This window comes from Euprymna scolopes, chromosome 30, assembly GCF_053919585.1.
Source record: "Euprymna scolopes isolate OS-2025 chromosome 30, ASM5391958v1, whole genome shotgun sequence".
Classification (NCBI taxonomy): Eukaryota; Metazoa; Mollusca; class Cephalopoda; order Sepiida; family Sepiolidae; genus Euprymna; species Euprymna scolopes.
Window position 1 is genome coordinate 39249718 of NC_136511.1, and position 25419 is coordinate 39275136.

At 37.9% G+C, this 25419-nt stretch overlaps 1 protein-coding gene across 2 annotated transcripts in view; it reads right to left on the reverse strand.

The window, feature by feature from the left end:
- LOC145254753 (uncharacterized) overlaps nt 1-25419 on the reverse strand; it is a 163405-nt gene that overhangs the window by 8169 nt on the left and 129817 nt on the right. For both annotated transcript variants that reach the window (XM_080113496.1, XM_080113495.1), the window contains exons 2-4: nt 20597-20949; nt 8860-8961; nt 3837-4043 (exon numbers count right to left, since the gene is read on the reverse strand). In XM_080113496.1, the coding sequence (XP_079969622.1) occupies nt 3837-4043; nt 8860-8961; nt 20597-20949 (662 nt within the window). The remainder of the gene's footprint in view (nt 1-3836; nt 4044-8859; nt 8962-20596; nt 20950-25419) is intronic.

Here is a 25419-nt window from a genome sequence, read left to right on the forward strand (position 1 = left end):
AATAATAATAACAACTAGCGGGACCTGTGGAAATTCCACAGGGGACTCATTCATGTGTAATATATTGATGATGGCATTCTGCAGATATTCAGCGTAAATGGAGACGCTCTGATATTATTGTAGCTTTTTTGCTAAAACTGCAAAAGTATTTATCCAAGCTAACAGGGATGGCCAGCATAGCCAAGTCATAAAATACGCTTAAATATGATATTTTAATTCTGGCAAATTTCATATATATTTGTTGTGTTGTAACACAATAGTAAAAGAAGAAAATCAAGTCAAGGTTGGTTTAACAAACAAAGTGTATTAACATCACAAGTACAAAGGTAGGAATATGGGTATAACTGACTAGCGCCTAGCTAGGCAGTGGAGTACTGTCGCTCTTTTCACCGATATAGACATTATTGGCACTATATATATAGTGAGAACCGGTGTAATTTCCCTTATGCATAGAAAGGCCGGTATAACACCCTCCTTTGAAAATATCCCGTCTGGGGATAAATAACGTTTCTGTTTTGGGTTCACCCTAATTAACTTCCGTTTTCTTTTTGACTTCCTATTCTCAGGAGCTTTCTCTGGTATGAGCACCTGAAAAGTATCAAACAATGTGTCCATGATGTCCTCCTCGGCCGATCGGGTCACCTCACTGTTCGAGTATCTTTTCTGCATTTGATTAGTGTGACGTTTGTGCATGAAATCTAGTCCCTTAATCATATAGACCATGTTGCCTATTTTTTTCAACAATGCTGGACTCCCAGAAAGTCCTATTATATTTGTGAATCTTATAGAAGACTCTTTTGCCAACTTTATACCGTTTTTTTTTTTTTTGCTATCGTCTTTTTTTTAGGTTTGGCCTATCCTGGTTTGATAACAACTTGTGGAAAATCGATCTAACCTTGCGTCCAAACATGACCACAGCAGGTATCTTCGACATTTCGATGTTTGCATTTGACATGCCCTTGTAAACCTGTAAAAACTATTGGATTGACTTATCCGTCGGTGATCCACTAGCTTTTTTCAGAGCTCTCTTGAATGTATCAACAAACCTCTCCGCTTGCCCATTACTTCTCGGGTGGTATGGTGGAATGGTTATATGCTCGATTAGATGATCCTCACAAAAATGTTTAAATTCAGTAGACGTGAATTGCGTTCCATTGTCTGTGACAATGCAGTCTACTACCCCAAACTTAGCGAATAGTTCATACAGGAAGTTAATAGTTGCCTCGGATGTGGGGTTCTTGCATTTTAGTACTTCCGGCCATTTAGATAGGCTGCCTACAATAATGAGATAATAGAACCTCTGTAGAGGTCCCATAAAGTCAAAGTGAATTCTCGACCAGAGTCGGTCTGGTTTTGCCTACAATCCGAATTGAGTTGGAGGAGCTTTCATAGCTAATGCACATTTCTCCTCACTTTCAAGTTGTCTTTGTTGCAAGGCGAGATTTTGTTCTGTTTGAAATTTGAATAATTGCAAAAGAGACTCTCTGAATTCGGCTTCCATTGTAACGAATTCAATTTACGTAACACAATTTACCCTTGAAATAAAAAAATCAGTTTTCCCAATATCATTTCACGAGCAAAAAGTCCATCCAAGCTTTTCTTACCTCAAATCTTTTTGAAGCATAAAAGTTAAGTTAGCAAGTCGACTTTTTTGTATGGGGAAATCATTTATTTTATTTTTAACCTTTGTGTTTTTTTCACAATATGACTTGATTATTTAACAGGTCTTTTATAAGCACTAATGCTTATGAATATATATTCTTTCTTTCTTTCTTTCACAGTCCGTTTCTCCTTCTCTTGTCAAATTTGATGGTCATTTTACTAATAAATAGTCAACGCGTTTGTTCCAATATCAGAAATAACGACTCAAATTTGTGGTAGTTATTCTGAACAACAAAAAAAAAAAAAACAGTGAACCTTCTTTTCTTTTTTTTTTTTCGAAACACTTGTGTCACTCTGTTCAATTATTTTAATAATTGACCATATTATTGGCATTCTCTCGCTGTAGTTTTTTAGTTTTTTTTTCATAACATCGTCACATTGTAGTAATTAATTTGCTGTTAATCATTTCGCATCCAAATATCTGTTTGAAATGACGAAGGTGTTTTGCTGTAAAAATCTTGCAAATCCTTGTATTTCAATCACTTTTGATGAGTGTTTGCAGTGACATCGTTTCGATTCTGTCATCGCCAATCTGTTGTGTCGTAACACAATAGTAAAAGAAGAAAATCAAGTCGAGGTTGGTTTAATAAACGAAGTGTATTAACATCACAGGTACAAAGATAGGAATACGGGTATAGCTGCCTAGCGCTCAACTATCAGCTATAATCGAAACCGAAATCAAAACTTATGAAGAATTCTTGGTAAAATTATTTATTATAAGAAATAGAAGAACATCACAATTAAACGACCCGGATGTAAGCGTGACACAAAAAATAACACACGCTATCGTAATAATATATAGATAATAATAACAACAACAGTAACAATAATATTAATAATAATAATGTTCTCAAAGAGAAATCTTTGATCATGGCCTGTATTACTACTCCTAGTGAGTAAATAATAACAATAATGATAAATATTATGTAAATAATAACAATAATGATAAATATTATGTAAATAATAACAATAATAATAAATATTATGTAAATAATAACAATAATGATAAATATTATGTAAATAATAACAATAATAATAAATATTATGTAAATAATAACAATAATGATAAATATTATGTAAATAATAACAATAATAATAAATATTATGTAAATAATAACAATAATGATAAATATTATGTAAATAATAACAATAATAATAAATATTATGTAAATAATAACAATAATAATAAATATTATGTAAATAATAACAATAATAATAAATATTATGTATATATAAAATAGGTACGGCACAATCATGTTGGCACACCGGTTCTCACCAGATCACCAAAGTTAAGCAACGTTGAGCCTGGCCAGTACCAGATGGGTTACCATTTGGGAAGGCTAGGCGCTGTATGTACCTTCTGGGAAGGTTGGGCGTGGGGCCAACATCCTCACCCTGTAAAAAGAACTCCTTGCTACAAAAACATCTACAAAAGTTGTAGATGGCCTATCCCCCCCCCCCAGGGGCTATGAATGGGTGACCATTTGGGAAGGCTAGGCGCTGTATGTACCTTCTGGGAAGGTTAGGCATAGGGCCAGCACCCTCACCCTGTAAAAAGAACTCCTCGCTACAAAAGCATCTATAAAGTTGTAGATGGCCTATGCCCCTCCAGGGGCTCCAGGGCTATGGATGGATATATAAAATAGTGACATTTCTCTTGCAGTGTTGACTTGTATGCATGCATATGCAGACAATATTAGAAATTCATCATAGTTGTTGTAATGTGAGTTGAGTGCATGTGTTCCTCTGTCACATCACTGTGCAAGAGAGTGAACAGCAGTTAAAACAGGTCCCTTTGTTATTGTGTATACAAATTCAAACAATATTATTATATTAATGTTATTATTAACTGTCTAAATGAACAATCATATTCATTATCTTTATAATTAAACGCTGAACCACTTCAAATCTTAAATAGTACCTTCCTTCCAGTGTTTGTATATAGAAACTATTATTTAATCCCTCTAATTAATGTGTTTTAAAAATGTAACCCATCAAATTGCAAGATTCTCTCTCTCTCTCTCCAAGATAAAGGGTTAGCAAAGATAAGGAAATATAAAGACTTGATATGCCATTATGTAACAGGATCACTAAAAATAAAAGTTTGATTTTACGAGCTTTGCATTGAAAGAATGGATGAAAGTGTTCTTGGATTAATCATGCATCATACTCACCTGAGTCAATGATAAGTTGGGCAATTTTGAGTTCTGGTAAAAGTTCACAGTGGACAGAAACGTAGAATGGACTGTGGCCAGACTGATCGGACAATTTCAAGTCACATCCACTTCTGATAAGGAATTCTGCTGTGGACACACTGCCTTCCCAAAGACTAATGATTAATGCAGTCTGGCCGGAATTATTTTGAATATTAAGGTCAGCTCCTAAAAAAAAAAAATAGAAATCACAAAGAAAAATTTTATTTATTTTATTCTGTGGAACCTATGTCCCTATGTTGTCTAGGAAAATTGAGGAAATCAAAAATTGACCAGAAATAACTCTTTTCACACAACATGGTAAACCTTATTCCATATTGACATGATGCTAAGCCTGGTCAGTACTAAAATGGATGATCATTTGGGAGTTTGAAAAAAAATTTTTTTAATTCAATTTTCACCCCAAAAAAGGCACAGTGCCACTTTGAAGTAGGGGGCTACTATCGGGGACATAAGTTGCAAGGATATTATGAAGGGAGATGAGTAGCAAGATGTCTGTTCACATAACACTTGAACTTCTGCATGTCAGTACAGTTGGGAAAGCAGAATCCCAAAAGGGAGTTCCAAAGTTTAGCAGTTCTGGCGAAGAAACTATTGGAGTAGAAGGCTTTCTTACACCTAGGGATCTCTACTGTGAAGAGGTGGGATTTAGCTGCTTGTCCGGTTTGTCGGGAGGTATTCACGTCGAGGGAGTACAAGTGCTAGTAGTTCGTCAGAGCATCCACCATTAAAGTACTTGTGTAGAACAGGCAGAGGGATGGGACAGAGGTTGAAACCTAGATAACAGTTCAGGACCTATCAGGTTGGTGACTCTCTTTTGATCACTATCCAGGAGTGAGAGACAAGTAGCAGATACACCAGCCCAAATGTGACAACAATATTCCATACATGGGCGAATGCTGGCCTTATAGAGGTATAGGATGCTTTCAGGCATAAGTAATTTTCTAGCATGGTAGAGAGAACCCACCTTCTTCGCAGCAGCCTTGGTAATGTTCTCAATGTATCTATTCCACTTCATGTTGCTTGTAAATGTTAGGCCGAGGAGTTCTTGGCCATTGCTATTAGTGGTAGAGAAGGTTTCTTGTAATTATTGCAGGAAACAAGTTTAGTCTTGGCAGCATTGAATGTGACCATCCATTTTTGTTCCCATTCCACTACAGATTGGAGGTCTTCGTCTAGTTTCTGCCATTTCCTTAGATATGCTAAACCTTATTCCATATTAACGCGATGCTAAGCCTGGTCAGTACTAAAATGGACGATCATTTGGGAGTATTTATCTTATGCTGTTTCCAGTCATCCTGAGGTTCTCCTTGCTGCTAGAATCAACCAGTGCCGATTAAAGAGAGGTATGATTAGGTATATTTGCAACCCTTGCCTCACAATTACAATAACCTTTATCCCTGAGTGGCTTCCGGGCCTTGATAAGTGGTGACCACCTTGTAAAAAAAAAAGAATTACAAGTACAGCCACTCTTCTAGAGCATATCCATTGTATCTTAAGACTAAACAGAATAATCAATTCTTATTAAATCACCGAAGTTAAGCAACATTGAGATTGGTCACTACCACATGGGTGACAATTTGGGAATACCAGGCACTGTGTATAGGCGGACATCAACAGCTGCCTGCGAGAATTGCAAAAACCTAACATCGTCATCTCCTTTGACAGGGATATTCAAGCGATTGGGGACCATTTATTAATTTGATATTTCTTTGAGACTTTCGTTTTTGATGGAAACCAGCTCAACTTGCTTAGGGTGAGTGTCACTTGTTTTGTGTAAGGGGCACATTATTAACCCATTCCTCACTAGCTGGCCACTAGGCGTTGCTCGGTCGTACAATAAGCTTAAACATGATATGTTAATTTATGCAGATTGCATATGTATTATTATAGAATCAATCCTCTATTGATTCTTATATATTACGAGGAATAATTTGCTCAGGGGACTAATTCGCAACAACAAAAAAAAAAAATAATAATGATAATGTCGTTCAGCAAATTCCGTCTGTGTTTATTTATATCACATCAGCTGATATTTCAAGAATTTTACAGAGGAATATTTTAAATATTCCTCTGTAAAAATTGTTTTTTTTTTTTTTTTATCTATAAGAGAAAAAAACTATATTAAAGATTGGATTTTTTTTTGATTTTCGATATTTATCGGATGAATTTCTGTACAAAATATCTAAGAACACTGCCAGACAAGTGTTGCTTTAGTTTCGTGTATAGGGCGCATTATTAGCTTATTTATCACTAGCTTGACAGGGATATTCAAGCGAGTGGGGATGACGTGTGAGTATTCACTGACCTGTTTGCTTTGCAACTGGGTGTGGATGTGCGGAGGTTTAATTTACAAGTTGACAAAAGAATGGAATGGTTAACTGGTGAACTATAATTTCATAATAAAACTAATGAAGAGGCAAGGATACTCACTTGTGTGTGTGTGTGTTTGAGAAATGCTTTGTTTATAATTCACGCAACACTGAGAAGCAAATTTAACTAAAAAATGATATTTTTTTTACCCACGATCTAAAATGAAAAAAAAAGCTTAAATAGAGTAGAATGATTCGAATAAGCGCTTGGTAGATGTGGGTTCTGGCGAGACCATAACTTTCCACAATCGCTTGTTAGACATAGTCCCAAGAATTAGCCTTTTATGACCAAGTAGCAATATGTCTTGTTTGGGGTTTAAAAAATAAAAAAATGGAGGTTTCTGTCTTATACGAGAGTCATACAAACACTCAGAGATATACAACAAATTTTAAAATGGACAAAATAGCGGTTTGTACATTATCTGAAAAAGAAAGCTATGACACCTAAGAATTCCCTTTTCTGTGCAACTGTAAAAAAAAGGGGGGAAGCTGCTGAATTCAAGTGAAACAGAAACTACTTCTAAGAAAACCCTTAATTAGAAAATGCCAACCACTAATTAAGTTGTTTTATGTTTTGCGAATCATTCAAGTCATTTCCTCTGAACTATAAAGGTCAGATGTGGGTCAAAATGTTATTCTACAAGGGTCAATCCAAAACTAAAGCCTCCTATTTTCTTTTTTTAAACAAAAAGTTGAAGAGTTATGAAGATGGGAGTTGGTACCATTAAAACAAACGACCTTTTGTGCTCTAGAATTTATTTTACTACATAGTTACCATCATTCTCAATGCACTTTTGCGCAGATTCAATAGCGCATCACTGCTTTTGATGCACATTCAAGACAAGAGCTGCTTTCTTAGAGTTTCACATCATCAGTATGTGCAACAGAGAGATGAAACTTTCAAGTCATGAATGCATAAGTTCAGTCATCATAACAATGCAATTTGCTATACCCTCTGATCCATTCGAGCTGAATAAAAATAATTGGAAGTATTACTTTTGGAACGACCTTCATAGTAACAATACTTTAAAAAGGACAATCTGGACAACAATATGAAAGTGACCTCCCTTTGATGTAGCTTCATTTTCGAATATCATTATAATAATATATGATCATTGTTGTAATGGCGTGAGAAAAGAACTCACAGTAACTTTGATGTGCAGTGGTTCTTCACTAAAGAAATAAGTCAACAAAAAGTTATGTAAAAAAAGGGAACATTCGAAAGAAAAAAAAAGAATATTGTCTGCCAAGAGGCGAAGCAGTAAATTAAAAATTGAAGGAGTAAATTAAAGATAGTCTCTTAAAGTGTGGTTTTATTATTTGTATTGAACTATGTAGCACAATATTACTTTCTGAGTATTTATTAGTACTTATTAATTTATCTTATTTGGGTCAGTTCTATATTTAAAATACAATGGGCATTATCTTCATAGAAAGGTTAATAAACTCATATTTGCTGAGTGTTATTGATTTTTCTATCAAACAAACTATTTTTTTTACGTTATCCACAAAAATATCAGCTTTATCAGAACATATTCGTTGATTTCTCATTTCTCATTCAGGGGAATTTCCACGGTTCATGCTAGTGTAAGAAGATTGTCTTAACAGATGTATTGAAAAACAGATAAAACCCCGAAGAATAAATGCATCTCACAGTAAAAAATGATACGAAAACATTGGAAATTTAAATGTCAATGAGCAGTAATAAAAAAAATAAAATAAAATAAATAAAATAATACAGAGCCTTCTATCATGTTTGAAAGTGACAATGTTCAACAAGCGAGATCAGAGATGCACCACTGTACAACTCATGCTCTCTACCAATCCAAGTTATGACAACAGAACCATTGCCAGCACACTCAAAATGCAAATCCGGATGGTTCAATGCTTGAAGGCACAGCTCAATGAAATTTCTTTGGTATGGTTTCAAGTGAGGGCCACATCATACCACCTAACATCTTCAAAGTCAGCTTGAAAGTCAACACCACAGTGTACCTGGATGTGCTGAAGATTGTGGTGATCCCCTGGTGCAATCAGGTGGCTGCTGGCAGACCCTGGGTGTGACAGCAGGACTCAGCACCAGGCCACAAGTCCACAGAAACCCAGGCTTGGCTTGAGAAGGAGTGCTATGGCTTTGTACTCTTCTCTCGCTGCTCCTCCTCCTCCTCCCTTGACCTGAACCCACTGGACTACTTCATTTGGTGACACATTGAGAACATCACCAGCATGACTTCTCACAACACCAAAGCCAGCGTGATCACCGCCATCTGCCGTGTATTCACCAAGCTCTCTCCAGTGCTTTTGGAAAAAGCATGCTCCCAGTTCCGGACCCATATCGAGGTGGTGAGTGAGGCTGAATAGATGTCAGCTCTACTACATAATCAAGTTACCTGAATTGATTTTTTTAATAAAAATTTTTAAATAAAGCTGTAGTGTTGTTTTCTTTAGGGCAACAAATTTATCGTTCCACCCTGTAATAATTAGGGGTACTCGTGTTAATTATACCAGTTTATGAGTTTTCAAATGAAATTAAAACAGGTAATGATAATAGTTATGAGCCAACATCTATCATCATATGTGTATAGAAAACAAAATATAAAAAAAAACTTTACCTGCTTTCCATAATATTTTAACTATGTCTGTATAGTCGTAGTATGCTGCACGCATCAATGGTGTATTTCCATGTTCGTCCTTTGCATCCAGAATACAGTCATCTAACAAAAGAAAGACAAATATACTTCAATGAAATGATGAAATTGTAACGAACAAACACAAGCAGGAGCAAATTCTTGCAGCTGGAGATTTTGAATATACTTCCTTCCTGGCTTCTCTAATCAAAAGCCAGCTCTCAGTTATGTGACCGAGTTTATAAAAGGTTAAACTGGCAACCTCTCTCTCTCTCTCTCTCTCTCTCTCTCTCTCTCTCTCTCTCTCTCTCGAAACAAGGTCGGTGTTTAATGTGGAGATAACTCAGCTCCCTAAAAGGGGCACTCTCGATAGGAACAAAAAATAAAATTGTCTAGAAACGATTTCTCATCCATTGATTGAGGACAGAAAAAGTGTAATATCAGAACAGATACTGCACTTTGTTCTTAGACAAAAAAATTTAAGGAAGTCAAAGACAATTTTTTTAAAATAATCGTTTGGTTTTAATTAAATATAATTTATAATTAAGCTTTCAACCATATAAGGTCCTTTTCAAGATTTTTTTTTTTATTTTGTTGTTAATCATTTTTTCACCAGGGATATAAAATCACTCAAGAATGATAGTCTGTTCAGATAGTGATTGCGGATGGTCTTATGCGACATGTTAAATAAAATAATATTGGCACTTTTGAGATATCATTTTATGGAAGAGAAATCCTTTTTCTTATTAAGAGACCATTGACCCTGACGAAGATTTTTTTTGTAAAGGAATATCATTATTGATAGTAAACAGATTGATACAGAAAGCACCATGTTCCCGTTAGTATGTACTAGTTTAGAATTTGAGATGTTATTATTACAAATTTAAGAAAGCCAAAAACGATATATATATATATATATATATATATATATATATTTCTCAAAGCACTTAACAACAAATAAAAAAATCAAAATCAAATAGATAAACCGAATTGTATCCCCTCCCCCACCTCCCAGCCTAAGCGAACACCCAACAGGTCAAGACATATTTACCAAGAAATCATCTCACTAACGAGACGCCAACAACCTAAACATTAGAACCCAAAATTTAATGTAACCCCCCCTCTCCTTACCCCTACATATCTCCCTCCCCCTTCATATATCCCTATGTCCTTAGCCACACCAGAGATGAACTTCCCAGACTCCCCACAACCATCTAATGTTCTTGAACTCCAAAACTAAAGCATTACCGACCGACCAAGCACTCCGCCTCCCACTTTAGCGGGGAAAAAACCTGATGTCTTTGCTGTTATGACCACCGCCAAGCCAGAAGTGACGTAGGTTTAAATTAAGGCTAGCCAATTGAAAACGGGATGACTTGCGAAAAAAGCGACCCCCCCCCTGTAGAAAAGTGCCCAGTTGAAGGTGAAGATATTAATGTTTTTAGCCAATTCATAGATATTTGTCATCTGAAAGGTCGAACTTTAAAACGATACTGATCTTGTAAAAATCCGTCGATTCTATTGAAAGTTTTAGACAGACATGCAAACATACATACATAAATTTATACATTGGTAACTAAAAATTTTCGACCCAAACCGATTAAAAAGCTTGTCCTATCTCTGACTACCCTTTATGTCAAATTTCCAATGTTTAGACCAGAAATTGTCTGAGTAATTTGGTAGAGACCGCAGAGGTCAATTTTTTTAAAACTTTGACCCCTATTATGACTCCTTAACATTTATTGTTTTGGGCTCAAATCAAGTTATTAAGTAAGATCCATGTCCAAGGAACCTATATCTAAAATTTCAAGTGTTTAGACCCAAAATTGTCGGAGGAGTTTGATAGATTTCTCAAAGGTCAAATCGTTAAACTTTGACCCCTTAACAGCCAAATTTCTTGCCGAAAACGGATTACAAAGATTTTCCCAAATCTCAGTACCATGTATATCAAATTTCGAGTCTGTAGACTGAAAATTGACAGAGTTATTGCATAGGAAAATGTACACAGACAGACAGACACACACACAGACACTTTCACTTTTATATATATATATATATATATATATATATATATATATATAAATTATTTATTTACATGAAAGAGATGAATGAACAAGCTTTTAGCCATATGTCCTTTTTGTGCACTTTTAAAATCTCTCTGATGAAAATATTAATATTAGAAGCTATGTAAGTTGAACTTTGAAAATCCAACAAGATAACTTTATATATTTGAAGATCTTTAATACAAAACTGGTATCTATTTCTGAAAACTTTTATAAACATGTTAAACTATTGTAAAATTTAGATTAAAAAAAAAATTATACTTAAAAAAATGTTACGTCATAATTTTCTTTTCTTTCCGGGTTTTGTCTTGAGGTTATTTCAAATATAACTATCAATCCAAAGAGGTTTCTCTTAGCTATCTTTTACCCCCCCCCTCAACTCTATGTTATTACTCTTTAATATTTCTTAATGTGTCTCTGGGGGGTTTAGAGAAAGAGTGTGTCTCCTTTATTTTTAATAATATCTATTATTATACTTGATTGATTGTTGGCGTCCTTCCGTCTAGATAGATGATGGAGAATCGTGCCTTAACGTTGTCATGAGTGGTGGCAACTGTTGCTGTGACTGAGCAGACCGATGTTGCCCTTCCTGGAGGGATACCCTCTGTCATGCTCTGCCAATGCTGCTGCTGATGCTGTCCTTTTTCGCCTGCCCTCTCTTCTCTTCCCACTGTTTATCTCTTCTCTCCTCGTTCAGTCGGACACATTTCTGGATTTTGACCCTCCAGGAGTCATGGTCCGCTACATAGGATTCAAGGTCTACTGCCAGCTAAGATGTCTTTGAGGATTCGGCCATAAAGACATCCTGTATGGCGAGCTCTTAGCTGGCAGTAGACCAACCGGTAGACTATTCCTCAGATTTAAGTTACTCAACGTTTCTCTCTCTAAAGCTTGTGTTCTGGGATTGAGTCATGTTTTTAAAACAAATGTTTTAATTTTCTAATTAGTAAATAATTTATAATTAACTCAACAAGTCACCCATCTTTCTCTTATGTATTACTAGCCTGGGTGCCTGGCCTTATCCGGGTATTTGGAGGTGTGTATTGAGGTGATAAAAAAAAAAAAAGTGGTAGTAGGTAGGCAGGCTCAAATCCGTACCGCAAAGAAAAAGAACGGGGGGAAAAAAAAGTGATGTGTTTGCTTTTGCATTCATTGCCAAACCGGAAGTGACGTAGGTTTAAATTAAGGCTAAATAACCGAAAAGACGGGATGACTTTCGAAAATATTGGTGAAAAAAGTAACCCATCCCTACAGAGAAGTGTCCAGTTGAGAGTGAAGGAAATTAAGTTTTTGGCCAACTTTCCAATATTTGTCGTCCAAAAGTTTGAGGTTTAAAACAATACCAGTTTCGTCACGTTCCGATGCGTCTGTCATAAGTTTTTTGGCAGAAATACAAACAAATAAACAAACAAACAAACAAACCAACAGACGTTTACCCTTTATATTATAGACTAGGCAGCAAATGTTGATCAAAAAAATAAAAAAATAAGTGGTAGTAGGCAGGCAGGCTCGAACGTGAAAAAAAATATGACGTTGTTGCCGTTGTGTCCATTGCCAAACTGGAAGTGACGAATGTTTAAATTAAGACTAGTAAATTCTTTTTTTTTAATAAAGAAATCACCACTTATCAAGATCTGGAGGCCACTCGAGGATAAGGATTAAATAGTGTACAAAATCAAAGTAACTGTTAGAACTGCAAATTAGTTAAACTGGATTACTTCAGGTGAACGGCTCATCAAGAACTTGTTTACATTGGACTTGAAAACGACCATATTGGAGTCAGCTGGAAAGCAGGTAAACTGAAGAGTTCCACGGGTGCACAGTTCTAAGAAAGAAGCTTTGTTCATGGAACCTACGTTTAGGTTTAGGCACAGCCAAACGAGTGTTTCTCAAGAATGTTTGGCGAAGGGGGACCATAGATTGGAGCTCAGACGAGCACTTGCCATGAAAATAATGATAAAACAGAGACAGGCTCACAAAGTCTCTTCTGTGAGAAAGAGGTTGCGGGAAAGAGAAAAGGGCATCCTCTACTAGGCTATGAAGTCTATTTTGAACTCTGTCAAGACAGGATAAGGTCTTCCTAGCAGCTCCTGTCCAGATGTGACAACAATACTCCATCCTTGGACGTACCCGGCTTTTATACAGGTAAAGAATTGCATCAGCAGGTAAATTAGAAGGATCCCATCATTTGTCCAGCGACCTTTGATGTATGTATTCCATTTTAGATTAAGAGTAAAGGTCAAGCCCAGAAGCTTGACAAAACAAGATGAGAGCCATTCATTTCAATTGATGCCAGATGGGGATCAGAACGTTGATGATGCAAAGATAGAAGCTTGATTTTAGATGCATTGAAAGTAACCAGACACTTTTTTTTGTACCACATACCACATTTTATACCACAGAATGGTTAATTGTAGGTATAGACCATTACATACCCTTGAAAAAGTTCCAGCGAAAACTTTACAGCCAGCCATGGTAGTCTCCAGAATGTGCTGCCATTGCGCACAGAAATCACTTTTTCCATTGCTTCCAATGTAATAGATGTATTGAGAATAAAGCCGCTTTCAGGATGGCCAGCAAACATTGTAAGAAAGTAATAAAAAACAAAAGAGAGTTGTATGCTCAGTCCGTCAAGTCCAAAGTAGCTGAGCAGCAGCTTGGTTCCCACCAGTTTTGGCAAATAGCAAACAGAATCTTGAACAGAAGTGTGTGCTCTATCCCAACTATCATCAATGGAGCTGAGGTAATCTCGGCAGCATCAGACAAAGCCAAACTCTTTGCCAAAAACTTTGCAGCTAATTCCACTCTATGTGACCAAGGCCGCCAACCCCCAATATTTCCTTCTGTATCAGAAAACATGCTATGTGAAATACAAATATCTGTACGTGATGTTGCCAAGCTAATCAAAAAGCTTGATTCCATTAAAGCAACTGGTATTCCAATTATAGTAGTCAAAAAGCTTCAACCAGAACTAGCACCCATACTTACAAAACTATATAAACATTGTCTTAAGGAGAATTGCATCCCATCACCCTGGAAAATCTCATCAGTATGCCCTGTATTAAAGACTTCAGGTAATCACTCATCCCCTCTCAGTACAGGCCAATAAGTCTCCTGTGTGTCATGAGTCAGTTGCTGGAATCTGTGTTAAATAGAGAAGTAATCAACCATCTCAGCAACAACAACCTTCTTAGTGACACACAATATGGTTTCCGTTCTGCTAGATCTACAGCAGACGTGCTTACCGTTATATCACATAGGATTAGCGAATCACTCAACGAAGGCAACCTTTCTAGAGCAATTTCTCTTGACATATCAAAGGCCTTTGATAGGGTATGGCATAAAGGTTTACTTCAGAAGATCTCCAGCTATGGTATAGCTGGAAATGTCTTCTCAATTATTAAATCCTTTCTCTCTGATAGGTTCATAAGAGTAGTAGTTGATGGACAAAAATCACAGTATTAATGCTGGAGTCCACCAGGGTTCCATCCTGGGCCCAACTCTCTTCCTGATCTACATTAATGATCTTCCAAATCACATCCTTACATCATTCGTAGACATTTATGCTGATGACACTACCATCTTTGCTAGCACATCTAAGACTGTAAATGACTAAGTTCTCTCTGATTCTCTCTCCTCTGATCTCAAGCACGTAGTACAATGAGGAAAGGAGTGGTTGGTTTCTTTCAATGCATCTAAAACCAAGCTTTTATCTTTGCATCATCAATGCTCTGATCCCGATCTGGAATCAATTGAAATGAATAGCTCTCGTTTTAGGGAGGCCTCATGTTTTGACAAGCTACTGGGCTTGACCTTTACTCCTGATCTGAAATGGAACACGTACCTCAAATCTGTTGCTAAGGCCGCTGGAAAAATGGTTGGATCCTTCTATCGATCCAGTAGATATCTCACTACTGATGCAATTCTTTATCTATATAAGAGCCAGATACGTCTAAGGATGGAGTACTGTTGCCATATCTGAGCAGGAGCTGCTAGAAAGGACGTGTCCTGCCTTGATAGAGTCCAAAATAGACTTCGTAGACTCGTAGGAGATGTCCTTTTCTCTTCCTTGTAACCTCTATCTCACAGAAAAGATGTTGCGAGTTTGTCTCTGCTTTATTGTTATTTTCATAGCAGGTGCTCGACTGAGCTTCAATCTATGGTCTCCCCTTGCCAAACTTTCACAAGAAACACTCGTCTAGCAGAAAAGACTATCACTAATTCCCCCCACTCTTTATCTGTGCCTAAACCTAAACGTAGATTCCATGAACAAAGCTTCTTTCTTAGAACTGCATGCCTGTGGAACTGTCTTCTGTTTTCCTGCTTTCCAGCTTACTGCAATATGGTTGTCTTCAAGTTCAACATAAACAAGTTCTTGATGAGCCGTTCCACTTAAGTTAACAAATTTACCGAATTCCCATTACTAAGGATTACTATATTACTATGTCGTCCAATTGACTACTGTACACTCTTTAACGCTTATCCTCGAGTGGCCTCTGGGCTTTGATAAGTGGTGATGCCTATGTAAAAAAAAAAAAGAAAAGAAAAAGCCAACATGAGTTTGAAAGATATGCTCTCGGGTAAACGAAAGTAATTTAGTCTTAGTTGAATTAAATACTATCATCCACTTACCGCCCCGTTCCTCTACCAACTGAAGGTTGTTTTCTATGGTTTCCGTTACGGCCATGCATATATTTCTTTCGCTCCTCTTACTCTGTGTTGATTCAACCACTATCTAATATTTCTTAATGTGACTTTGAAGATTTAGAGAAAGAATGAAACCATTTTCCTTTTTTTCTAGAGGGAGGGTACATGCAAGTGCTCGACTGAGCTTCAATTTATGGTTCCCCCTCACCAAACTTTTACAAGAAACACTTGTCTAGCTGAAAACACTATCAATAATTTCCCCCACTCTTTAACTGTGCCTAAACCTAAATGTAGATTCCATGAACAAAGCTTCTTTCTTAGAACTACACGCCTGTGGAATTGTCTTCCGTTTTCCTGCTTTCCAGCTGACTACAAGATGGTTGTTTTCAAGTCTAATTTAAGTTAACAAATTTACCGAATTTCCATTACTAACGATTACTATATTGTCCAACTGACTACTGTACACTCTTTAACCCTTATCCTCGAGTGGTCTCTGGGCCTTGATAAGTGGTTATGCCTATGTAAAAAACATGTATACAAATAAGGGAACAAAAAAATCCCTCTTTACTTTTATGTGATAAAGAATTATGACTCTTAATAATAATTTTCTCTTTTTACAAGGGAATCACCACTTATCAAGGCCTAAAGGCCACTCGAGGATGAGAGTTAATGAGTGTATGGTGGTCACTGAAACAATAGCGTAGCGATTATTAGTGGTGAAAGTTGGGTAGAATTTGATTCTAAGAGGGCGACTCAACAAGAACTTCTTTACATTGGACTTGAAGACGCGCATGTAAACGCCACAAACACGTATGTGTAAATAAAAGAGTAAAAAATAAACCGCTTTACTTCTACGTAATAAATAATAATAATAACACCTCATGATAATAATAATTTGTTATAAAATATTTCTTATTATTATCGAAATTCCAGTGGAAACCAATTATTGCTGACAAGGAGAAATCAATGGTAAACGGCTGATGCTATAACTCCAATTCATCCGCAAAGGTTATCGAAAGGTTTGGAGAGTACTGGAAATCTGGGGAGACTCAGACTGCAGGAAACACCACAGGTTGTTCTCAAAGAGAAATCTTTAATGATGCCACATGAGACTACTTCTAGTGAGTAAATAAAATTTAGAAGTAAACGACATATTTTTAGTCATACAAAAACAATATCTTAACAAATATGTCACAGTTTATGAATTTAGTTAATGAAATTCAAATAAAATGAACAGTGGCTGTGACCCATCGGGTCACGGATACGTTGTCTAGTATACTATTATATACTTTGTGAATCTTCATATTATTTAGATTCATTGGACTACTGTTCTCATCTTGAATATGATTTTTACAGCGTTTTGGTCGAAGTAACCTCTGACCTTTTTTAGTTGTATCTTGTTAAACTCAGGAATGTTTCTGTTGAACTTAGGAATTTGAACAGAATTTTGAATGGAAGCGTTTATTTACTTCACGGGAACAGCATGCTCTTGTTCCGTCAGTCATGACTGGATAGAGGTCCTAAGTTGATGCAAAAATAATGTGGTTTTTTCATGTTCAAACGATATACATTGTTATGGAGTACGTAGCTGCGGCTACAACAAAGTACGTAGCTGCGACTACAACCTCTTGCGAAACTGTGCGTATGAAAACACGACTTGCTTCGCGAGCCACCATTGATTCAGACAATAAAGCTACGGCATATTCTTAACTCAATATCGGCTTTGTGTTCTCTCTGCTTCTTGCTACTTAACATGGTGTCAGCGGGATTTCTCTCTTCTGAATAACCCATATACACTCAGTGAACACTTCCAACACATGATCGGCAAAACCCACGCAGTATAATACTCTAAACTCTAGTCTTAGATACACTCTCGTCTCTGTACAAAAGAGACATCTATCGGACCACGTGGATTTAAACAAGCTTGGAATTTTGACAAAACCTATTCATCAATAAACATGGTGTATGCAATTCCACCACCAGCAAAAATGGAAATGGATGGCGATTTGCGAGAAAACTGGGCGCTTTTCAAACTAACATGGGAGAACTACGCAGCCGTGGGAAAAAAGCAGCAAACGTACAGGTAGGCACACATCTTTCACTAATCGGCAAGGAATGTCTGCAAATATACAAAAACCTGCCAATGTCGGCAGAGGAATGAGCAGACCCAAAAATATTTTGGAAAGACTGACAAATTACTTTGAACCCAAACAATACATCATATACTAACGGTATACATTTAATTCCTGTACACAGGAACAGGGTGAAAAATTTGATGCATATTTGATCAAACTAAGACACTTAATCAAAACATGCGACTACGGTGCCCTTGAGGATGAGCTACTGCATGACCAAATAGTAATAGGCACCAGTAATAATAATGTTTGGGCCAGGCTCCTCAGTGAATCTGGACTCACCCTAGACAGGGCGATAGATATTTGCAGGAGCATCAAACAGGTTGAACAACAGCTCGGCAAACTGAACAACCCAACAGAAACTATCCACTACACCAAGGGAGATAAGAGAAAGCCATGAGAATTCATAAAGGACTGCAAATTCTGTGGACAGAGCCACAACAAAGGAAAGTGTCAGGCTTATGGACTCACATGTGCTATCTGCTTAAGCGCAACCAGAGTATGCCAATCACAGGCACAACCCACCCCATCACAACGGCAAAATAAATCCTCAATACGGCAAACAACAAAAGTGTGCTACATGGAAACAGAAGCAGTCAGCAGTGACGAAAGCATTTATGCCATGAGAAGTCTCACAGATCGCAAACACTATCAGGTACACGTTTGCATATCCACCCCGGGAGACAGCACAAAAATCTTATGCAAATTCCAAATCGACACTGGGGCCAGCTGCAGTACCTTGGCCTTTGCTGACTCCAAATGCATTACTAAGGCACCGCTACAACCGTCTCTCACAAAATTGAAGCTGTATGACAACTCTATACTTCAACCATTCGGCTCAATAACATTCCACTGTGAAGTGAAGGGAATAAAAAAAAGGGCCAACTTCCAAGTCGTGGATAGCAACTCACCATCATTACTTTCTGGACGGGCTAGCTCTGCACTGAAGCTCATAGCTTTTAACACAGAATGTGTGCGACAGCTGAGCGAAGTAAAGGAGGCAAAACCAATTATAAAAGAATAAATCCTCAGCAACTACAGCAACATTTTCTCTGGACTGGGAAGGCTATCAGGTGAATATAAAATTGAAATTGACCCAAACATCAAGCCTATGCAAAATAGTCCTCGCCGAGTCCCTCTGCCACTTAAAGCGGAGTTAAAAAGAAAACTTGACGAAATGGTCAATGAAGGAATAATAGCCTGGGTCACTGAGTCAACTTCATGGATCAACAACCTAGTTGTCATACAAAAACATTATAAAATGCGAATATGCATCGACCCATATCACCTGAATAAGGCGATCAACCCAACCCCAACACTCGAGGAAATCGCAACGAAAATGAAGAACGCCAGACTCTTCTCAGTTGTAGATGCCAAAGACGGCTTCCTTCAGGTCGTTCTAGACGAGCCATCCTCATATGCAGCTACAACAAAGTACGTAGCTACGACTACAACCTCCTGCGAAACTGTGCATATGAAAACACGACTAGCTTCGCGAGCCACCATTGATTCAGGCAATAAAGCTGCGGCATATTCTTAACTCAATATCGGCTTTGTGTTCTCTCTCCTCTTCTCGCTACTTAACATACATAAAAACGACATTATTTTTGTACCAACCTAATAATTCACAATTGTATTTTTCGGTCGGTCGTTTTTGGTTCACTGAGAAGTGAACCTTCAACCTCCACAAGGACCCATGGCCCAGTGATTAGTGTATGTTAAAAAATCAATTGTAAAAGTGATATTCTCCTGAAGGTTGAAGGTTCAATTCTCAGTGCGGGTGACTGAAAAATACAATTGTGAATTACTTAGGACTTCTATTTTGTCATGGCTGACAGAATGAGAGCATGCTACCCCCATGAAATAAATAAAGGATTCTGTTCGAAATTCCATCGAAATTCCCAAGTTCGAAAGAAACATTCCCGAGTTTGACAAAATACACCAGAAGAAGGTTGAAGGTGACATCAACCAAAACGTTGTAAAAAATGACACTCAAGATGAGAACAGTAGTCTGATGAATCCAATTAATACGAATAATCAGTTCTCATCTAAAAAATTCAGAAACGTTTGCGAGTCTTTTTTGTTACTCCTGATATTAGTAAAGGATGATATTAGTAAAGGATGATGTCGTCCTTTAAAAATAAAGAGATCCTTTATCATGTTTTATCTGGAAATGTCACGGGTCGTTTACTGGGCGACAAAGTTTAGTAATATATATTGTTTTTAATTGAAAAACTTAAAGAATATTGCTATGACTACATCCAAAGATGGATTACTGCTGCCGCATCTGGGCTGGAGCTGCTAAAAACAGCCTATCCTGCATTGACAGAGTACAAAATAGACTTTGTGGCTTAGTGGGGGATGCCCTTTTCTCTTCTCTGCAACTTCTCTCCCACAGAAGAAGAGACGTTGCAAGCCTGTCTTTGTTTTATCGTTACTTCCATGGCAAGTGCTCATCCGAGCTCCAATCTCTGGTCCCCCTTTGCCAATCTTTCATGATAAACACCCGTTGAGATGAAACCACTGTTAGTAATTTTCCCCACTCTTTATCTGTAGCTAAATCAAGACGTAGATTCCATGAACAAAGCTTCTTTCTTAGAAGTGCACGCCTGCGGAACTCTCTTCTGTCTGCCTGTTTCCCACATGACTACAACCTGGATGTCTTCAAGTCCAACATAAACAAATTCTTGATGAATCGCCCCCTTAAGTAAGACACTTTATCAAATCTCCAATACTGACTATTACTACTACGATACTATCCCATTGATTACTGTACACGCAATAACCCTTATCCCCGAGTGGCTTCTGGGCCTTGATAAGTGGTGATCTCCATGTAAAAAAAAAAACAAAAAAACAAAAAAACCCCAAAAGACTCACCGTTTTGAACTAGAAGCTTTACGATGGAACTGCAGCCATTTTCTGCGGCTTCATGTAAAGGAGTGAAGCCATTTTCGGCCACTATATTGGGATCAGCTCCAGCTTTGAGAAGCATGTCGGCACTTTCTACCCGGCTGAAACGGGCAGCTGTGTACAAAGGCGTATTACCACAATCATCGAAACCATCTAGTTTGGATTTTCGTCTTGTGTTCAAATAGCTTTCCAGACTGTTGACGCTGTTCTTGAGCACCATATCGTGCAGCTGGACCTTCATCGTGGCGCCAGATTTTTTGTCTGCTAATGATTCATTGAATGAGAAGGCACGTAGAAAGTTTTTTTTAGACGGTAACTTACTGAAAAAAACAAACAAAAAAAAAAGGTTAAAATAGATAAAGAAGAGGTGACCCCCCCCCAAAAAAAAAACGGGGGAAAAAAGCAAAAACAAAACGCATCGTCGCAAAAAATTAAAGGGTACAAGTGCACTTATTGATCAATGCTGAAATAATAACGAAATAGCCATTCTTAACATGAGGAGGGGAGGGTGTTTTCTACCTATTCTATACTTTAACCTTACAATTGAATAAAAAAAAAACATATAATAAAACTTTAATTAAACTTGGAAATACGATTTAAAAAATACCGCAGAATCAGTAAGTGCACTAGCACCAATTAAAGTAAGGGAGACAAGTCAACTTTTAAGTCATCTCCCTTAATTATTTGAATCATTATTTAAAACTAACAAGACCTGTGGAAATTCCACAGAATGAGAAATATATTTAATCAACAAAAATGCTTTGATAGAGCTGATATTTTTCTGAATAGCACAAAAAATAGTTTTTGGAGGACAAAAAAAAAAAATCAACAGCACACAGCAAATACGAGTTTATTAATATTTATATGAAAATAGTATCCATTGTATTTTAAGTACTAATAAATACTCAGAAAGTAATATTGTGCTACATAGTTCAATACAAATAATAAAATCACATTGTAAGAGACTATCTTTAATTTACTCATTCAGTCAAGCACGTCTTGGCAGACAATGTTCTTTTTTACCCTGTTTCTTTCGAATGTTCCCTTTCTTTTTTACATAATGTTTTGCTGACTTCTTTCTTCAGTAAAAAACCACGGCCGCCACAACACACCCGCCTCTCTACCCCCCCCCATGTAAACACAGAATTTCTGTGAAATGTCAAATGGCATTCTACTCGGTAAATGTTGGCGCGTTATTTATGGAGAAATGGTTAATTAAATTGCAGAAGCACCTGTTAAACTACACAAGTTCTATAATTGAATACACCCCTCCAAAAAAAAAAAGAACGAAAAACATAAAAAATGTTTTTGTAAACCGCTCGTGAAAACTTACTGACAGCAATATTTTTACTATTCAATGAGGTGAAAACTTTTTATTTTATGAAAAATATTTCTTGTCATTTAAAATGTCCACCATGTACTCATGTGCCTTGTGAAACAATAAGTGACTATGCGCGTGCATGCACAAACGTACATTTTAGTAAGAAACTGATTGTTTGTAGCGTAAACAAAAGCAGTGAAATAGCACAAAGTAGTCCCAGGGTCCAGGGGTTCATACCATGCAAATGGTAAATTTGCGATGGGTTCGATTATCAGATTTGTTGCCAGCAACCTCGAATACTTCTAAAAAAACAAATTAGTGGTTGGTGTTCTGTTGTAGCGTAAGGTAACATTTACCCATTTTTTAAAACTTTATTATTTCTAATATCCGCTAAAAAGATTCCTCCGAGATGTCACATCACTACGCGCGTGCGCACCTGGCTTCAATTGTAGGGCTGCAACTCCTGGTAGCTTTCCCAATGTTCCATCAAACACTTCTCGATAGGGTGTGTCTATGTTAACCGCTGTGACACAGTGGAAATTCTGCTGTTTTATCTCCACTAGGCTTATATGTGTGCTTGTAGGCAGGCCCAGAAGGGGTCGACAGCCATCTTCGTCTTTGAATACAACAAACTCCACTGAATATGTTTTGTGCATCTTAGGGTTTTTAACATTTTTGTGACATATTCCTAGTGGTTTCATAAAGGACTTATTCCACATCATAAGAACCCTATTGTATGGTTTTATTTTATCCGCAAACTTCGCAGGGAGTATGTTGATGGTTACCCTCTGTGTCAATCTGGAAGACAATTTCCTGATTATCGAGGAACATGCGACACTTGCTTGGCATCTCTTCTTTGCTTCTTCTTTGACTTCACTACATTCACCCAGTGGGTGTATCGGCTCTCGTCATCATCTGATGAAGAGTCAACATGGCACACATGTGGTCGTGGCGTACTGCATGTTTTTTCTTTGATGTGTTGCTCCATTGTTCGATAGCTTTTCCGAACTTGCCGAGGCAGTTCGACTTAAAATAGCCCTTCTCCATATATGCGTTACATTATTTACCAAAAGCGGCATATCTGCTGCACTTCGCTGCATGCAAGTAGCCACAAAAAGAGCATTTTTTCTTTGGAGCTGGCTCCCTAGCTCTACTGGTTTCGTAGGCTTTCATTATCCGGGCAGTAGCACTTTCTGTTCCCATGTTTTGATTTTGAATCGAGGCCTTTTCAGCTGCCCTGCAAATGTCTACACTTTTCTGTAGGGTAAGGTTTTGGAGATTTAGAAGGTCCTGCTTTGTGTTTTGACTCCGGATGCTTTCCACAAGTTTTTCCCTTTGCATCGACTCATAGCATTTGGAGCAGAAATTACGGCACTCTGATAGGAGTCTTAAGTTACAAGGGGCGTGCAATAAGTAATGTCCCTGACCCACTTCTAGTTGTCTGATCTAGCTAAAATTTTGCATGTGCAATGATTTATATCTCTACTAGTTGTGTGGCAAATTACAGCTCTGAACTAATTGTAGTTTCTGTTTTACAGGTGTTTGAACTGAGTCAGGTGTAAAATGGAGCCTGTTGAATGTCGAGCAGTGATCCGGTTTTTTGTATTTGAAAGGACGCACACCACAGTAGACTTTTGATGAAATGAAAGAAACTTATGGTGATAATACCCAATCATATGACCTTGTAAAACGCTTGCATCGTGAATTCAAACATGGCCAGAAGTCTGTGGAAACAGCTCCCACACCTGATCGTCCCCCGCCCCCCTTCTGCCATTGATGAGGCATCTGTCCGTCAAGTTGAGGCTGCCATTTTGGAAGATCGATGCATTACTATTCGCCAAATAGCCCAAGATGTCAAGATCAGTACAGGGTCTGTGGAAACTATCATTCATGACCATTTGCATATGCGTAAGGTGTCTGCTAGATGAATTCCCAGGTTGCTCACACCATTCCAGAAGCGAGAACACGTCGAGTGCTCGAGGATGAATTTGGAGATGTGCCAAGAAGATGAGTCAAAGTTTTTCAAAAGACTGATTGCACAGGATGAAATCTGGATCCATCACTATGATCCAGAGATCAAAGCCCAGTCAATGCAGTGGAAGCACTTGGACTCACCACCTCCAAAGAAGGCAAGGGTGCAGCCCTCCGCTGGCAAGGTCATGCTCACAGTCTTCTGGGACCAGGACGGAGTAGTGATGACAGATTTCCTGGCAAAGGGTACCACAATTACAGGAGCCTATTATGCTTCACTTCTGAGGAAATTAAGGGAAGCTATTAAAATCAAGAGGCCGGGCAAGGTCAGCAAAGGTACCCTCCTCCTGCAGGAAAACGCTCTGGTCCACAACTCGCATGTCACCAGATCAGAAGCATGGGCGTGTGGTTAGGAAATCCTCCCCATTCTCCCTACTTTCCTGACCTTGCACCCTCTGACTTTCACCTCTTCCCAGGCATGAAGTTGTTTTTGAAAGGAAAGCGTTTGCCAGATGATGCAGCCTTGATTTCTGAATTCACGTCGTGGTTAGAGGACCAACTTGGGGTGTTCTACAAAAACGGTCTCCAGAGCTGCATCAAACGATGGGAGAAATGTATAACTCTGGGTCATTCCTATGTAGAGAAAGACTAATAACTGTGCCAACTTTCGTTGCTCTACTGCTATGGGAAGTGGGTCAGGGCCATTACTTATTGCATGCCCCTCGTATTGTAGAAGACGTCAAAGGCTACACCCTCCTCCTGCTTCCTCTGATGAAACATTTGTAGGTTTCATTCGTTATTCCAACAACGTATTCACTTAAGGCCTGCACTATATCCTGAACAGTGCGGTCTGCATACGGGGAGGGGGGTCGAATTGTATACTCATACCTTTGTCGCCTAAGCAGTTTTCCAGTATGGCAACTGATATTTTGCCAGGTTTTCGGTCAAGTCAGATCAGCAGTGCATAGTTGGACTATCTTTTGAAAAAACACGTTCCATGAATCTGTCTTGTTCCCGCTGAATACCAGTCTTTCAGGGGCCCCCACGTGTAGGCCAGCTATATCAGCGGAAAGGTTAGTGAAAATAGTGGTGTCTGTTATGTCATCGATAGACATCTTAAGAGTGTGAGCAGAACAGGCAAACAACCACAAAGATAAATTAATTCTAGAAGTAAATAAACAGCAAAATAAACCAAACAATGCTAATAATACACGCCGTCCTGAGACGAAATGGATTATGCTGTTCCCACAGACGTAGAAATAGACAGAGAAAAACAAAGTAAAAAAAAAACAGCTTATTCAGTTTTATGACGACCTGTAGTTCTGTTTTTGTAGTTGACAAGACGTGTTTTCGTTTACCCAAGCTGCCACCATGTTACGGGTGTTGACATTGGTATTAAATGAACAAACGACACAGAGCTAGGTAGAAATCAAACATACTTTATTGCCGGCCATATCGGAAGACACACTCCCCTCTCAAAGGTGAGTTACCCCAACCA